The sequence below is a fragment of the Cryptotermes secundus genome, unplaced genomic scaffold (genome assembly GCF_002891405.2).
Source record: "Cryptotermes secundus unplaced genomic scaffold, Csec_1.0 scaffold385, whole genome shotgun sequence".
Taxonomy (NCBI): Eukaryota; Metazoa; Arthropoda; class Insecta; order Blattodea; family Kalotermitidae; genus Cryptotermes; species Cryptotermes secundus.
Window position 1 is genome coordinate 987885 of NW_019739947.1, and position 19125 is coordinate 1007009.

A 19125-nucleotide genomic window follows, 5' to 3' on the forward strand; every position below is an offset into this window, starting at 1 on the left:
GGAAAAATTCAGGGAACAAGTCCTCCGGGAGGGACTTTAGGCCGTGGGTCCCGTGTCGTAGATTTACGGCACGTAAGAGATCCTCATGTCTCTAGGAGACCTCTGAGCAAAATTAGGCAAAGTTTCCCGCCCAAGTAGTTTTCAATGCCTCTGGTAGATGGGGGAAGCATCAGGTACCGAAGGCCGACCTCGTTGGCTGAACGGGGCTGATAGCACGCACCAGTACCGGTAGGGTATGGCGACTGGTAGAATATCAAAGGGGGACGTACAATAGACTATTAATCGCGGTGCATGGGGAAACCCACCCCCTTCAATAATAATAATAATAATAATCCAGAACTGTTATACTTTGATAGCATAGGGTGGACCTACTAAATTTTGTGAAATAACTTTTTCGTCGTATGCGATGTTAATTCGACACGAAATTGGGTAAATATTCAAAAGCCAGATTCTCGGCAGATAGTTCCATTAACAGCGTGAACTGTGGAACGTGCGTAATAGCGCGGAGAATTTAGAGTGGCGCCGCTCTAAATTATGTCATCAGATTTACTAGGCTTAGCCTGATGCATGAAACAAATGCACATAGTTCGTGTTTCACTCTCAGCCTACGGCTAATCAAAAACGCGATATTTCCCAGCAACGTAAGTTATGTGAAACTGGATCGTTCCGAAGCGTAAAGTGTTTATGACATGACAGACAAGGAAGTACGTGATCGTAACAAATATATAAAAAGGTAAAGCGATCCCTGTAACAGGCCATGGAGGCCCACAGGCTTGCGAGAGGTCAAGCTCTCACATTTTCTATACAATCGACTCACAGATAGCGGTGAGATTGTCAACATTGCGCACCGGCCGCCCTTTATCCCCAGGAAAATTCCTGGTACTCTGCTAGAGGCTGAGTCGATCCTAGAGCCATATTAAGGTTGGAAGGAATAGGTCAACTGAAAATTCCGATGACCTCATCGGGACTCTAACCTCCGACCTTCCGGCTTGTAGCATAGTTCCTCAACCAACTACGCTACAGCGTGCTCCTCGTAACAAATATAGTCTGATTAATAAAATTCTACAGTAACATAAACTGTATGTAATGTGACGTTTTATTTCAATCATCACTATAATGCACTGGGTTCTCTCCTTCTAGTCATCGAAATGTGGACGCATCTGTAATTTCTCCCCGCTCTAAATTCGAAGTGTGCCACTTGCAGACCTGAGTACAGAACTCGGCCGCCGAACAGTGCAGGCCTTGAGTACAGGGCAGGAATGACGGGAAGGACAGACTGTTCGGGCCTATCCAACTGCACAAGCCTCGATACTTTTAAAAAAAGAAACCACTTCTGCTCTTTATGAATATCTAGTCCTAGTCGCAGAGACTGAAACCTCGATATTTCTTCACATCTCTATTGAAATGTCGTAAACGTCAAGCTCTTGGACCCATAGGCTGCTGATAGCCATCGACTCTAGAATCCTGCCGTCAAGTTGGAATACATTTCGAGCATAGGTTGTCTGACTTGCATCGCAAAAGTGCAAAATTCGAATCCCGAATTTGAACTGGTCTCTATTTGTATTTATTTACAATTAGTTTAATGACTATGGAGGAACGCGGTAGCATAGTTGGTTGAGGCACTATTCTACAAGCCGGAAGGTCGTGGGTTCGATTTCCCTTGAGGTCACGGAATTTTCAATTTACATTATACTTCCAGCGACACTATGGCTCTGGGGTCGACTAAACCTCTAGCAGAAATGAATCCCAGGAATCTTCATGGGTAAAGGGCGGCCGTCGCGTAGTGCTGACAACCTCACCGCCATCTGTGAGCCGACTGTCTAGAGAATGTGTCAGCCTCGACATCTTACAACCCTATGGGCCTCCACGGTCTGTTATAGGGATCGCTTTCCCTTTTTCTCGGACTATCAAATATGCATGAATACTTATATAACTAAAATATGAATATTGCTTCAGCTGACTTGTTTTCCGATTTTGAAATTAAATATTCACGGTTAATTTGTTATGAATTACAATGGATGTTCAAAAATATTGAATGGACCACAGTCAATCTGTGATATTCATAAACTTGTACATGTAGATTATATGGAGAATCAGAGTAAGCCGTGATACTGTTAAGAGTTTAGCCTACGTCTTCTTCGAATTGTAGAAATTTCGAAATGGACGAAAAACGGCATTGAACTTTTTTTTTGCTAGTGGGGTGGGACTAGGTCCCTTGTACTGCGGCAACTTCTGGCCTATTGTACCAGCCCCAGATGATAGGTGAGGGTGATTGTGGAGCAATTGGTGGAATGAAGATTGGCAAGGGAAACCGAAGTACTCGGAGAAAGCCTGCCCCAGCGCCACGTTGTCCACCACAAATCCCACTTGACCGGACCCGGGATCGAACCCGGGCCGCCGCGGTGGGAAGCCAGCGACTAACCGCTTGAGCTATGGCGCGGCCGGCATTGAACTTAACTCTGTACTTTACTACGGTCTACGTCACTGTTCACTACTCCGGCGTGTTAAACCCACGATGGGATAGAAAATGATAAGTTTATCGGATTTTCAATCAAACTAGGCTTTACAGAAAGCAGTGTTCCTTAAGTTCATATGTGTCCGTCTTGACGTTATCGTCCATCAGATATGTATGACTTGTTTCCACTGACTTCTAATTCCCTGTTCTAAGATGATGTTATACGCAACCCGTGCTTTCAAAGACTACCAGTGTTCAAATCAGGACGGGGGATCTGCCGTATCCGTGAGATAATTGCAGCCTCCATTGGAGCTTGAGAATGTAACACATTTTCATGTCCCCCTCTTCCATAGTTATCGTTTTACATATATGAGTTATCGGCCCATAAAATACCAAATCTGGAGGGCCACTGACTATGGTTTCGGGATGCCTATCCCATAGATGACCTATATTCACCATGGCCATAATAATTTCTCTGCCCATTGCGTATTAATCATAGCTTCGCCCGTCTACATTAGCAAGCTAACAGTCTGTTTAATATGAATATTCCGGATTATAATCTACAGATTTCTACCAAAAATCAGAAATCATGACATTTTACGGAAAACAGCAGGTAAGATCCAAGATAAAAAGGTAAAGATATCCCTGTAACAGGCCGTGGAGGCCCATAGGGTTGTGAGATGTCGAGGTTCTCACATTTTCAAGAAAATCGGTTCACAGATGGCGGTGAGGTTGTCAGCCTTACTCCCAAGAAGATTCCTGGTGCTCATTTCTGTTAGAGGCTGAGTCGAACCCAGGGCCATAGGTGGCTGGAAAGATTAGGTCTATTAAAAAATCAAATGAGCTCATTGAGAATCGAACCCGCGACCTTCCGGCTTGTAGCGTAGTGCCTTAAACAAATATGCTACCGCGTGATCCAGGTCCAAGATAGTAGATCAAATGAATGCCCAAGCTACACGTCGTAGAAGTGGAGCAATCGTTCATATTCCTAGACTATATATTAATATATCATATGGAAGACGATAATTAATTATACTCGCGTGTTATGATCAGGAGGGTCATGCAAGTGTAACAACAATCAGAATCACGAGTGTAACTCATATAAATTAATGAAGGATCAAATATTCGCATAAATTGTGAGGAAAAGTTATAAGACAAGGATACAGACAGCAAAGATGGAGTAGCCAGACATAAGGCATCGCCAACGCAATATGGAGACCAGAGTAAATAATAAATATTTTTAGGCTGAATGAACTATTAAAGAAATAAATGACTATAGCACATGCAAAAAATGGAAGATTATCCAGTGCCTAAAGAGGCTTGGCAGTTCCACACATGAGGAAATAGAAATCTCGGAAGAACAATGAAGAGATTGGAGGACCAGATTTAGAAGCCGGAATCTACCAATGGGATCCAAACCATTATTATTATTATTATTATTATTATTATTATTATTATTACTACTACTACTACTACTACTACTACTACTACTACTATTATCCGGGGGTCCGTGAGTAATAATAACGAGTTCTGGATTAGACGATTGGATGTATTATCACCTTCATTTCCATGCTCTCTTATTCACAATCAATTATAGCGCTACTGCTAATCTACTCACTGCACAAATCACTAGGACACGCTATCCGTTTCTTGGCAACGGATTTATGACAGGAACTATCACTTCTAACCACTATGAAGTCTTCCTGTCATTTCTTGTTCAGTCACCTTGGAAAGGTGACCCTCCAGAACCCGACCCAATTATCCAATTCTAATTCTCTACTCTCTATCTGAGTCCGAGTCATAGTCAGAGTCCGAGCCCGAGCCCGAGTCAGAGTCAGGCTACGACCGACGGTCAGACGGCCAGTCTGTCCTGGAATAAATTACCCATCTGGGGCTTACAACCAGATTTTTATTAGTCAGACAGTTGCGGGTTTGTTCATGTGGGGCACTCTTTCTGACGAGAGGGCGGATCTGTCCTCGCCAGGTCAGTCGTTCTCGGGAACGAGTCCCGTTATATAGCGGCGGCACGGACCACATAGATAACACCTCTTCTGTTGTCAGAATTCTTGTGCTACCTAGCAACGAGCGGTAGTTTGATCCACAGAGAATACAGCTCCCATTTTTGCCTGTTCGCTGGAACGTGTATATTGTGTCGTTGCCTAGCACTGGGCATATGCGTCACATTATTATTATTATTATTATTATTATTGCCATCATCACCTAAATGTGCTGAAATGACATTCAGTTCTTACTCGTGAGTTTGTGCCTCGCACTGCTCTCGTTGGTGGAGTGAGCCTATGTGTATGAGACAAGCAGAAGTATCCTCTCTTTTGTCCAAGATATAGCTGCTCTTCTTGACAGTATCTTAATACATGCTAGTAGCGACTTCTTTAAATAAAGTACAAGGACCAGATTGCACTCATGTAATTCAGAAAACAAAGACTAGGAATAAAGATACCGATCGCGTTCAAACACTATACAACTGTATTTGCACATCGTTTCAATAGCTACAATTCGGCTAAAGTGCGGGGCATACATTTCCTGATAGCTTTGAATGTTTTCTGTTAGGCCACAGTAAGAAAACAGGAAAACAGAAAAGTTACACTTGTTTGTATAAATATTACATGGGTGTATAAATGTTATTGATAACTTACGTTACTGCTTGCATAGGCAACATCAAACACTACCGTAACCCATAAGAGAAAAAATACAAATGTAAATACAAAGACCGCACTGCATAATGCTATAAAAAAGAAAAAGCTCCAAAATTGCTGACACGTAAGGCGAACAATGACTTTCACTCTCTGACAATGTCAGTGAATATCTAGGTTGTACGAAAAAAAAGAAGTTTTTATTACTGTGATGTTTCCTAATTCCAAGCCTATGTTTTTGTTATTGAGTTATGCTTGTTATACTAAGGTCCGATCGAGGGCCGCGCCATAGCTCAAGCGGTTAGTCGCTGGCTTCCCACCGCGGCGGCCCGGGTTCGATCCTAGGTCTGATAAAGTGGGATTTGTGGTGGACAAAGTGGCGCTGGGGCAAGTTTTCTCCGAGTACTTCGGTTTCCGTTGCCAGTCTTCATTACACCAATTGCTCCACAATCACCCTCACCTGTCATCTGGGGCTGGTACAATAGGCCAGAAGTGGCCTCAGTACAAGGAACTTAGTCCCACCCCACTAGCAATAAAAAATAAAAGGTCCCAACTATGTTTCCATAACGTGTACAAATTCATAATAAAGGAAATACTTTTTATTGAAGATACATTAAACAAAGACGTGACCCATATACCAACATTTCTTCATCACTGTAGCTGTATCTTTATTCGTAACGCTTAGACTTATAAAATATGATTTCAGTTTGAGAGACGACGAAGCATTTAGAGGGATGCAAATATAATTGTAAATCGAGAAGAATACAGACGCGGCCTATTTGACGGTCCTATGTCACTAGTATCTGACAGAACGAAACATGAAGCAAGCTCAGCGACAGCCGATCTGTTGGCGTGTCCTCGCCTGTTCGGCGTGAGTGCGAAGCTTAGCGATAGCAATATCTCTCCCTAACACTGCTTAGGTCACGAGAAATGGTCGCAGTTCGAATAACACGGACTTGCGGTGATGTTAGGCGTGATTCATTACTCTGAAGTAAATGTATTACGAGATTAAAGATATTTGTAATACGCCTACTATTCGCATTATGAATTGAAACTATAACAGTAAACCTACTACAAGAATTGCGAGAATGTTCGCTTTCCTGTAACCAGTTTCAAGTTGTATTTCGCTTCAATAGCATTCATAATTAGAAAAATAATAGTAAAACTACTGTTATAAAATGTTTTCATGTTCAATGCTCGGCATTTCGAATTTGAAATTCCTTAAAATTTGATTTTCGAACTCTCTGGTATGAGATTTATTATTCCGATATCAACTTCCAAAAATGCACGGATCATTTGGTTGTACCCCACAACAGTGCCAATTTTGAGAAAAACTTTCTTATTATCGAAAACCTGCATTTATGTATACGTCGTGCACATCTATACATTTTACGACTACATAAGACATAAGCTACACAAAAAATTTTCTAATGGGGTACATTGAGAAGTGGCCGGCTGACGTATACAACTGGTATTAACAAACTTACTGCCACAAGCAGTAACAAATTCAAACAAACTAGACTGCTGCTTCATAATAGGTTAACTGACAAAGTAACACGTGTTACTTTTCCACACCGCACAGCCGTAACTTAATCCCGTAAATGAATCGAACATCAAATATAAACTGCACGGGCTTTGGTGTCGAGGACTGCTTTTAGAAGGGAAGCTGTGACCCACGCCAAGCAACACTGTCCTTTTGATTTTCCCCTTGGCTAATGCAGAACCCTTTGGTTGAGGTGTTTGGCCTGTACTATCTATAGATGGTCTCTGGGCCCCGGGGGTATACAATGACACTTAATAACATGATGTTATTATGCAAACTGTGTCACCGCCATTGAAATATGCTAAATAGAAAATCGAGTGAAACGAAGATGGTGGAGGGGACGGGGATGAAGAAAATTTGCATATAGTTACCACAGAAACAAGGAACAGTTGCCGAGCGAGCAGATGAGGGTGATGGGAAGGATTAATTTCCACACTGTAACAGTGCCTCAATTATTTCCTCCTAACGTTATATGAGTCAATGAGAACTAAATTACAGGAACCCTAATGTATCATAAGAATCATAAAGACTAAATAAGCCACCTCAAAGAGAACTTTGTACTAAACGCGAATTTAGAATTACAGTTACGTAACATGCCTAATTCCGGATACAAAATGACGAACCTCCACAAGGTACTAATTAGTCACTGTAAAGAATTCAAAAGTTTTTATCACCGCCAGTAATAAGCTATATGAAAAACGTACCAATGACAGCGCCCTGGATATTCTTAATGTAAGTTTAAAGTAACGCTGATTTCCATAGGCGTGCGATTTTCATGCAGCAATATGTTGAATAACATTCATTTTGAACAGAAAATTAGAAGTCCCATATTAAGAAGGTCTTCACGAACGGAAACACTAACAGCGTGCGGCTTCTTATATGAACGTGGGAAGCAGTACGGCTCAGAGCGCCTGACACTTGCACTACGGAGTACGACTTCCGAAACGTCAAATGGGCCGATGGCGGTAATTACGTACAGCGCCGGCACTTCAAAAAATAATTACACGAAACACATGACTAGAGACACGCCCTGCAACTTTCTTACTCTATCGACTTCACAGTTTTACATAAAACACACAGCAAAAGTAATTATAAACTAGTTAATTGAAATCGGAGGAGCGCTTACCTCGTTTTGACAGGGAAACAGTGCTAGCCGGCCCGGGCGCTCCAGCGAGAGACAGGAAGAGTCCACAGTATATCCACAACATTTTTTACGTTTTAACTGCATTTTCCACGGCCATAATGCAATATCAGGATTCCAGTTTTCAATCAAATCACACCGATTTTCTCCACCAAACGCCTAGCCCCGACACTATCGACCACAGCTGCCGACGCTTTGCAAAGCTCTGACTCCGAGTTCAATAAAATTTGACACATGCTGCCATCTGGTAGAACTCTGCACCAAGTTCTGATCAGTATGAAAATATTCACCGCCAAATGCGTCACACGTTTGGTCTTTCTTGTACATGCTCAGTCGCAACCATATCCATAATCTGCCATTTTGTTTCAAATACTTCTAACCCAGAACTTCGTACAAATGTAGGAAATTTTACATACATCACGATGTGGAGAATATTCATGTTTAAAACAATAATTAAAAAATTCGAAATATAAGTTTGGACTGCAAAATGTGAGTCATGAGCTTGTTCCTACAGTAATTTTGATCTCGAATGCTTATATATATCATAGGACTTAACGTCCATAAAAACAAGCTTCAAATGTGATTCCACAAGAAAAATTGGCACACACCAGAATATTCCACGGCGTAGCGAAGTACGGTAATTAAAGATTTCCATCACTAACAGTTACGGGGTCTACAGCTGCGCCATAGCTCAAGCAGTTAGTCCCTGGCTTCCCACCGTGGCGGCCCGGGTTCAATCCCGGGTCTGGTCAAGTGGGATTTGTGGTGGACAAAGAGACACTGAGGCGGTTTTCTCAGAGTACTTTGGTTTCCCCTGCCAGTCTTCATTCCACCAAATTCTCCATCATCATAAACACCCAGGGAAGATACAACGCGCCAATCAGTGGCTGCCCTGCTGAGTGGACCCAGTTGGACTCCACCCCCCACTAAGCGAAAGTTACAGGGAAAAACAAATGCATCTATATTTTGTCACTGGACAAACGGTTTGGTTCAGTTGCAACTTGTATTTGAAGTACTTTGAATCTTGACTGGCACACCTATCTGTTTTGTAGTTTTTTTATGGTTTTCCTCAATCCTTGCAGCTAAATGTCAAGAGGGTACATTGATTGGACTAAGACCGTTTTCTTCTGAATATTTTCCATGTAATCTCTTCCACAAAAAATAGACAAATGGAATAAATAAATAAAGTCTTGCATTTATCCTCAGATAAAACAAAAGGTTGCTTTTATTTAATCATACACACAGTCACTTTATAATCATAATTTATTCACATAAATATTGAATATTTTGACTGCATGATCAGCTCCACAACTTGAAATCTGCAAATTCTTCAAGGTATTCTTATCACAGTCGCTTCCAGTATCCACTAGTGGTCGAAATGACAGTTTCTTTACTGCCAGGTGGTGTGCAACTCTGTCAAATTCATTAAGAGAAAATGGTCTAATGTATTATCCATGCATAAATAACACTGTTTTGATTGACATCCATGCCCAAAACAAATAACTTCAATATGCAGCGATCTTAATAGCTGTAAGCTAGATTCAAACTGTGACAGATAAAGGAGTATTAAGGACTATTTGTCAAAACGAAAATTGCAATAAAACTCACATGTATAGATCTGGTATGAAAAAAAAAGGTTAAGTAATCAGTAAAATATTGTAAGAATACAGAACAAAATTTCCTTGATTATCCATGGTTTCCAATTAGTCATACGACACACCCCTTCATCAGCGAAGATAGCTGAGAATTGACTGTATTATGAGTTTATCATATATTCATGAATATATATGTAAATATTTTCTGCATTAATTTCTATGGCAATCTCCTTACTAGCTTACAGCACAGTTTCCATATTTGCCTTTATCATATTTATGTTTTCACCCTAACAGTGTAAATCACTAATCGATGTGTCCGTTCAATTCTAATTCTTAATAATTTTGTGGACTTTTCTTATTATTTTCACTTAAATGACCACCCCAAATAGAATACAGCCAAGACAAAAGGTTACCTAAATGACTTTACTGCAAGTGCCACTCAAAATGTAAAAGAAAAAATAATAAATAAATAAATAAAGGTATCCCTGTAACAGGCCTTGGTGGCCCATAGAGTTGTGAGATGTTGAGGTTCCCACATTTTCTAGACAATCCGCTCATAGATGGCGGTATTGTCAGCCCTATGCGCCACCCTCCCTTTACCCCCAAGAATATTCCTGGTACTCATTTCTGTTAGAGGCTGAGTTGACCCCAGGGCCATAGTGCAGCTGGAGGGAAGCAAGTTCCACTCAAACACAGTTTAGTTATTATACAGTATTATGCTGTATTACTTCAGTCACAGATTTTCTTCAAATCCATAATAACCAATGTCCTATCAGGCAAATTACAGTAAGAAAAAATAAGGCCAATATGCTTGCTAAAATGACCAAACACAAATAAATCATAAAAAACTGCACTATTATGAAGGAAATAATTGTGCTAGAGATATCAGTGCTTCGAATTTGGGACAGGTTGAACAGAAATAACCTGTTTAACCTAATGGAAGAAGACTTTGAATTTACGACAACCTCCTACTAAGAAACATGTCTGCACATAAAGAGCAATTGTTCTGTTTTTCAACCTCATGGTAGTGACAGCAAATTACTGCCTCGAGGTCACAGCTTGAGTAATAAATCAAGCAAATTCATTGTACTTCATAGCTCTCACATTAACCCCTCCCTCTCTCTCAATCACACACACATTTTCTACACTAATATCCCAATACACCATGAATGTCAGCATACACTAAATCTTAAAATCAACATGCTAAAAGTTTAAAAAAACATTCATATTCATTTTTCACTCCGATTCAAGGCAGTCTGCTCTTTATCTCTGATAAACAGGGGAAAAGAACCTTGTCTTCCACTTGGGTAAATACAGCATCAGCAATGTTTTAAATATGGAAGAGCACATACCAGCAGTGTATTAAACTTAGTGAGAGGATACAAATTCTGAAACATCTACTGGGTTCAGACTTGCACTGAGAACTGCAAGGCAGAAGGACTACTCCCTTCCAAACCTATCCACCCTCAAGCTTCTAGAAGAGACCAAGAAAATTTGTACAAATTACTGGATGACTATGAAAAGTAACACTATACTTACCAACAGTATGTGTATGCAAGACTGGCAACCTAAGGGATTAATATGTTTGGAATGATGCCACACAGGAGGAAACTGAGGAGCAGAAGCTTTGGGAAGACAGAGATGGACGGAAGGGCTTGGCTGCTAGACAACTGAAGAAAACAGATGCATACAAACAGAATGATAAAACACCACAACATTACATGAAGGATACGAATTGTCAAGCTCCAGACATCTCTGCCAGTTGTCTACAGTTCCTGTACTGACAGGTGACCACTTATACATGTTTATGCAACCACTCTCAAGTCCAACAGCTACCAGGTATACATCTGCAGCAATTTTCACTGGAGCCACAGCCACAGCAGTAACAGACTGATCTGGGAGCTCAAGTGGCTTTGAGCTTAAAGTATACTGATGAAGTGGAGATGCTGTTTCTGATGTTGCTCCTTCATGACCCCATACTGCTACTTTACCATCACGAGATCCAGTGATAAAATACTTGGAATCATAAGTCCAACTACAGCACCATATAATGCGAGCATGTACTCCAGTCTTCTTCTCTGTGTTAGCAATAAGTCTGTAGATCTTCCTGTCTGAAATGGAAAGACGGAAAATGCCTGTATAAATACAGAGCAACCATTCACTAATGGCATTCCAGGTCTCAGATCTGGCAGGAAACTAATCTAAAGACTGAAATTCTATCTGTACCAGAAGAATTAATTTATTTTTTAACAGGCATTAATAATTATTTTCTTACCCAATTCACTGTCTTCCAACTGGAAAAGACTCCACCGACGATCACGAGAGACAGACAACAGGAAACGGTCATCAGGAGAGAATTCCATTTGCGTCACTGTCAGCTGATGAGACACAAGCCTTTGCATCTGTTTCCATGTTGACGTGTCCCTTAACAAACATACAATTAACATATTGTGACATGTCAAACCGTTGTTGGGCAACTGGATGTGGAACAAGTTACCACGAAGACAGACTCCTGATAAACGGTTGGTTGCCAAGTTGCGCAACAGTGGAACGAGGTTACTCAACAGTAACGAAAGCGCTGTTTCTCTGTGCTGTGCCTAGCCAAGCCAAAGCACGCTGGTTGCTATGCAGCGTTGCGCAGTAACGCCTCTGTAAACACAGCGAATATGCAACAATGAAGCGACGTGCATTTTTCGCTGTCCGACTGAGAGTTTATAAAAGAAACTGGAATAACCATGGAGCCAGTTAGTATTCAGCGGAGCAGAAGTCAGCCAGTCGCAGGAAGAAGAACTGAACACATGATTAGAAGATTTTATGTTTGATAATCATTGATAGTGTGCGATAACTGAGAAGTCAGTCAGTTAACACTTACTGTGTGACTTCAAGACTTTATGTGTGCTGTAGTACAGTTATATTGGGAGTGTGTAATTCAGAGAGACTAGTACAGCTCCCTTGTTATAAATACGAGAAAACTACTGAAGGTAGAGTGAAGAGATTAGTGTGTAGTGAGGGTAAGTTGTGTAAATCAACAAGAGTGTCCTAAGTAATTGTAGTTACGACCTGTAAGTGGTTAATAAACCCAAGTAACAATTCGAACAGCATCTTCAGTAGCCAAACACATTACAATATAAACAAATGATTTCAAAATGTGATTGCTTTCTGTTTGCATTTACACACTTCTGTCATGATAGTAAGTGTTGCTTCATTATAGAATCAGTTTTTCATATTGTTACGAATTGGCCTTCCACTGTACATTTCATAGTGAACCAGAATAAATCAGTCGGTACTGTGACTACCTGGACTGGACTACCAGTGACTGGACAATCCAGTTTGATTCCCAGCAAAAGCATGGATATTCCTCTGTCACCATGACCATAGCAGTCTTGGGGCAAACCCAGCATCCAATCAATAATTGTGAGGGCTCTTTTCCTAGAGACAGAACAACTGGGGCATGAAGCTGACCAGTCACATGCATTTAGTGTCAAAGTTAATGACATGTGGCACCTTACCACAACTCCCAGATACATGAAGCAGTGTTTCAGCAGTGGGAAATTTTACCTTCTTATCCCAGACATTACAAATTGCATCTTAATTTTGGGATAAGTAAAAAATGTAGAGTTTGGATCAGAATAAATATAGAATCAAGTATATAAATACCAACCAGATAATGATGGCAGCATGTTCTGCTGTGGTTGCTTTACATGCCGATGCTAAAAGAGTTCCATCATGTCTTGCAGCAAGTGCAAACAGTTCATAACCATGACCATAAAGTTTCTGAACTTCGGGCCACAATGTGTTCTGCAACAGGTTTTCTTCAGTAGGGGGTTCTTAAAAAATAAAAACATCATCAATCATTGCTCATACATACAATTAGCTACCTTCAGTACTACTGAAATGCATCTTTATCAGGAATATTTCAAATGTCTTATCTGTTCCAAAAAAAATGAATTCAGTTAAAGTTTTATGTACAGTTAGAAGTAGCCATCTATATCTAACAAACTTACCAACACCATGGAACAGAGCCATTCCTGAGAAGCTAAGAGTCACAAGATACTCAAGAAATTACCTACATTATGTATCCTGTGAGTTCACTGCTGTGTTCACAAGAGTTTTCCACTGACCCTGATCCTTACTCAGATGAATCCAGTCCATGCCCTCCCTCCTTCCCTCCCTATTTCTTTAAAATGTCCAATTTTTTATTCCTTGCATTACTCCAAAGAAACTGTGTGAATTCAGGGCTGTGTGTAACATTTCCTAACAAGCTGGAATTTTAAAGGGAGAAGATGTTAACCTCTGCCCAACCTCCAAACTTGAAGCCTATCCACTTTTGACTGTCTGAGACTGCTTATTCACTATATCTGCAACTATCCTCCATATCTGTTGGGCACCTCCTCAAAAAACAACCTCAGGACATTGCATGCTATGGCAACAAGGAACCAATAAAATCATCCATAATGGATAAATAAACTGTGTTTTATTTAATATTTACTCTCCCTTCCTAAAACTGCATTTCTAGAATCTGCTATATAGATGAGCTTTATTTGTAATGTGTTTTGAGCATAGGTTTGCTGGTTTTGCTCGCAGTCTGAACTTCTGTGACCCAAACGATGGGGAAGAGCATCCGACTCTTCTGCCTCAGCAGATCAGCAGTTAGTATTATATTCTAAAATAATCTCACTATATTGAAATCATATAGTCTGTTTGTCCTACAAGTGAACTATTAAGGAGGATGCCAAAAAAATAAAGAGCAAAGATGGAACATTCAGAATGTGATCATTATTTGGACATAAAATAAAAAATCTGGTGGAAGGCTTCCCGCTGCAAACCTGTACATTAAAGTACTGATAACAGTACAAATATGCATATGTGGCACTTGACAGTACCTTTCAAATTAAGTGGTGTGAAGTAGAATTCTGGATATTCATCCTTAACATGTCTTTCTTCAGGGGGCACTTCTTGACCCTCATACACAGCTTTATTGGAAAGACCCAATGTAGGTACAGATGCCCCTTGAGGAACTGCAAATGCTGTAAAATGTCATCAGTACAACATATAGCATGACAACAGCTTATACAGATTGTCCTGTAGGACAATTCCTTACCTAACTATATCAACACAAATTAGGTAATTCTGTAACAGCATACTATTTTAATAATTAATTAAAACTTCCATCATTAGAAAAGTATTTTCCTCTATTCAACACATTTCACCTGTTGTGTCCATCATCTGCTTACCTAACATAACTGTGATCACTGTAAGGCATCAATAATACACATTACCAAACCACATATAACGGGCTACAATTAAATCATTATAGGAAGCTGCAATCTATAATTAAGACAGTTCTCAAAGTCCTGCAGTTAATCCATTAATCAGATAATGTGATAACAGATAAGTGAGGGTCCAAGAATACAGCTTGTCCTATGTCTGAACAATAGGGTGTCTGTTCTGTAGAAGTCCAGTCATATGTGATAGTCTTTCCCTTCCAACATACAGCTTTACAAAATCATTCTATATGGTAATTTCACTGTTTCTTTATACATAGGTTATTTGTTTTTAAAAACACAGGTTTGAGGAGCTAGAAACAATAGCGTGACCAACCTCAAGGGCAATGTTGTAGATAGAGAAACCATGTTAGAAATAGGCCTTCAAAATGTGAAATGTGAGGAAGTGAGTATGTATTACCTGTGTGTCCTATTTCTATAGCAATTCTACAAACTTTGGGAACATTTTTTTTATTGCTAGTGGGGTGGGACTAAGTCCCTTGTACTGCGGCCACTTCTGGCCTATTGTACCATCCCCAGATGATAGGTGAGGGTATTGTGGAGCAATTGGTGGAATGAAGATTGCCAAGGGAAACTGAAGTACTTGGAGAAAACCTGCCCCAATGCCACTTTGTCCACCACAAATCCCACTTGACCAGACCCAGGAAGCCAGCGACTAACCACTTGAGCTATGGCATAGCCCAGCTTTGGGCATATAATGTGATCTTGAACTTGTGGGCAACATACTAATATCCTTTTGGATGTGACATACAACATACAGAATTTTCATGATGAAAAAGGGATTTTTTTAACCATGAGGGCTTCAATTAAGAACTCATAGTATTTGAGATGTCTAGTACCACAATGACGTAAAGGCACAAGCATATAAATTTGAGAAAATCCAACGTCTGTGAACTGTTTTATCATTTATCAAGAACAGTATTCTAAGCAATATTTTTAAGCTAAGAACACAAAGAACAGTGTAAATTTATGTTATAAAAATAATGAATTGAGTTTACTTAAGCACTTTGTTTTAAATAATACAAAGCCACACACCATTATGGAACTAGAAACAGCTGCAGAACCAGAAAACATAACCAGAAATTTTTATTCATATCTTGAATCACACAGAAGACAAAAAATGAGTGTTTCATAGAATGAAAGACTAACATCAGGAGCATGCAGACATGTGGTAATCTCAAATATCCAAAATCCATGCTTTATGTCATTGTGGTTCTAGGCCCTCATTTAAGCATTTTAGTAAACCATAACTTGCCTGAAATGGGAATGACATATTCCGGTTTATAAATGATCTGGGAATACTGAGTTCAAGGATATTTGCCATCTTGCTTTGTGTTGGTTGTGGACTGGACCCATGACAATTGTAGGAAGGAATTAAGACCAAATGAACAATTATACTTCTAATTCAAGTATGGAGTGAAGGGCTTCTGCAAACAAGCATATAACATTTCTATAATGCTCTAACGGAAAAAAAAATACATATATGCAAGATAAGACCATATTTACTCTCTACTGATCATCCTGTGCGTGAACATCTTCCACCTCCTTATAAATAAAATCAGTATAGTCTAATTCCACATTCAAATAATTAAATCATTAAATATCCCACACCTGACCCTAAGATCTTAATTGCTTCTCAGACTGAGATGGTAGTCACACACATTGCACAGTGCTTTGTTTAACCTTTATTATCCAGAACAAAAGCATTTTAACTCTCCTGGTATTAAGGGGCTGGAGACAAAATTTTAAACTGACAGTAACAATACTAGTAGTTGCTATAGGATTCTGATGAAGGTGTATAATAAACAGAGATATTGGGTTTTCGGACCTCACGTCCAGTGATTGAAGCTAGCTCTTTCTAAGCGACCCAACAGAATAGGTGTTTTCCCTCACCTGAGGACGGAAACAGATCCAGTTTCCGAAACATCGTGTTTTTCTTAGTTATCTTAAAACCAGGACGATGGATAAGTCCAAAAACCCAATATCTCTGAGTAACAGTACTAGTATTGAAAACAAGAATCACTCAGCCAGCTGGACTGTCTACCTGCATCATTACAACAATGCAAAACCAAAATGATTAAAATATACATGGCTATGAATATTTTCACTCACCATCACTATTTTCAATGTCTTTATCAGATTCTACTTTGCATATTTGCCGAAAATTCTTAACAAAATTATTTGGCGCTCGAAATGCTCGAATGACTTTCTCCTCTGCTCCTGATGCAAATCTGTATCGTGATAAAACTGCTAGGCAGGAAATATCATAGCCATGGACCTGAGGCCGTGCAAGTTCATGCCAAGTTTCCTGTTCAAAATCAAAGCATAATCATCTATTTCAGTTGTACTTTTGACACTATGCAGATGTACAGACAGTATACACAGAATCAACTGGTATCTTGCATAAGGGGTGGGTCTTCTTGGCCCTTGCACCACGACCACAGTCGTATCTTAGTGTGGTACTCAGATTTAGAAAGCCTGCTGTGGAAAGGCTGGTGACAACACAAAGTGCAGAAAGATAACACATGAAGAAGTAGGAGGGACAATGCTTTGACAGAGCTAGTAATGTTCAAATCACATGATTCCATACACTCAGCACTGCAGAGTGCCAATACTGAATCTTTCACTGATGACATGCTTGTTACACACATCTACATATCAGTTCAGCGTCTGCATTTCTACAGGACCCATGCTATACCAATGTGAGTGTACAGAAGCACAGTGACCTTGTTTGTGTGACAAGAACAAATGGTATTTCTTCATGCCAAGGCCTACTTTACAGCAGGATATGGAAGTCCTGCCACACATCTCTGACTTACTGGCCTATCAGAACACCTGCATGTTAATATTCATTTCATACATTGCCCAGCAATGCACTTACCTCTTGGTGATCATCTCTAATCCATGGAGCATGGATCCTGGTTGTCTGATCAGTACTGACACTGAACAAGAAGCGTCCACCAGGTTCCCACTGAATATCCACAACCTCACCAAAATGACCTCCAACAGTCACACCTGGCTCCCATGTCCCCAGCTCCTTCCGAGAGAGATCAATATATCAGAAAAGTTTGAATAAACTGATTCTGACATTGCAATTCATTTACCTTTTCATATTTGTCTGTTTCTCTGATTATTTATTTTGGAGGAGGTAGGTTTTAATCCACTGTGATGATGAGTAATAAGGAGTAAGTAAAGTAAGTAAGTAAGTAAGTAAGTAAAGGTATCCCTGTACCAGGCTGTGGAGGCCCATAGGGTTGTGAGACGTTGAGGGCCCCACATTTTCTAGACAATCAGCTCATAGATGGCAGCTAGACTGTCAGCCTTACACACCAGCTGCCCTTTATCCCCAGAATATTCCTGGTACTCATTTCTGTTAGAGGCTGAGTCAACCCCAGGGCCACAGTGCAGCTGGAAGGATTAGGTAAATTGAAAAAATCCACCTCATCGGGATTCGATCCAGTGACCTTCTGGCTTGTGGCATGGTGGTAATAAGGAGTAACCAGTGAATTTGGATAAATGCAAAAGTGAGGTTCAAAACTATTCTTTTGGACTTCATCCATTGCTGTACTTTTCCACTGCATTTTGGAAACTGAACCTATTTCTGTTTTCCATTTCAAGACAGAATCAGAGTCAGTTTCTGAAATGTGCTGGTGTATCTAAGGAAACTGGAACAATAAACAAAGCCCAAAACGATAATTTTAAATGCCATGCCAAACCATCATCAAGACTCTCACATCTCACCATTTTCTAAACTTTTCAGAGTCATATGTCTTCTCCTTCCCCCAATTTTATTGAATACAGTGCTACTCTGTCTGCAGTTACCAACCTCATTTCAAAATATTAAAGCTTACAGCATCTCATCTGAATAGATATATAATATTTTAACTTGTTAAAACTGCTGATGGATTACTACACACAAATTATTAACCGTTCAGCGTGGTTTGACGTGTATGTTTCGTCAGGTATTTAAATCGTCTGGGGGGGTTTGACGTGTATGTTTCGTCCAGCTGCACACCTACGTTATAACGCCCATAATATTTGATGGTTTTGCTGTAGATTGTTAGATTTTTCGCTGGCCTGTTGTCTGGAGAACAACGAGAACGACGACAGGAGTTTAGCTGCGCTAAGTGATCGTTACATATGCCTGTCTTGCAGCAAAGTTCCTGTTGCTCTTGGGAGAGGTTACTCCGTTCTACTGTTCTGAAAGGCCTGTTTTGTTTCCTATGAACTTATAAACAGCAGAGACGTGATATGTGTTGTGTTTATAATATCATATTGCCCTGAGCTGGCCACACTAACACACTCAATTGGAATTCTTAGAAGAGGGATGTCCACATTTTATTCTTGCCAGATCGATTGATTTCGCACAGTACATGGCAGCCAGTTCTTAGAAAAACGCCACAAATTAAGGCAGAACACTGTGGTCACCCCCTGTGACGATGGGTGTGTGTGTGT

At 40.2% G+C, this 19125-nt stretch overlaps 1 protein-coding gene across 1 annotated transcript in view; it reads right to left on the minus strand.

The window, feature by feature from the left end:
• Window positions 1-8991: 8991 nt before the first annotated feature.
• Window positions 8992-19125, minus strand: part of LOC111872091 (probable elongator complex protein 2) — a 26323-nt gene continuing 16189 nt past the window's right edge. The window contains exons 6-12 of the mRNA XM_023865643.2: window positions 17552-17707; window positions 16783-16978; window positions 14269-14412; window positions 13047-13212; window positions 11661-11809; window positions 11118-11496; window positions 8992-9203 (exon numbers count right to left, since the gene is read on the minus strand). Coding sequence (XP_023721411.1) covers window positions 9047-9203; window positions 11118-11496; window positions 11661-11809; window positions 13047-13212; window positions 14269-14412; window positions 16783-16978; window positions 17552-17707 — 1347 coding nt within the window. The 3' untranslated portion in view covers window positions 8992-9046. The remainder of the gene's footprint in view (window positions 9204-11117; window positions 11497-11660; window positions 11810-13046; window positions 13213-14268; window positions 14413-16782; window positions 16979-17551; window positions 17708-19125) is intronic.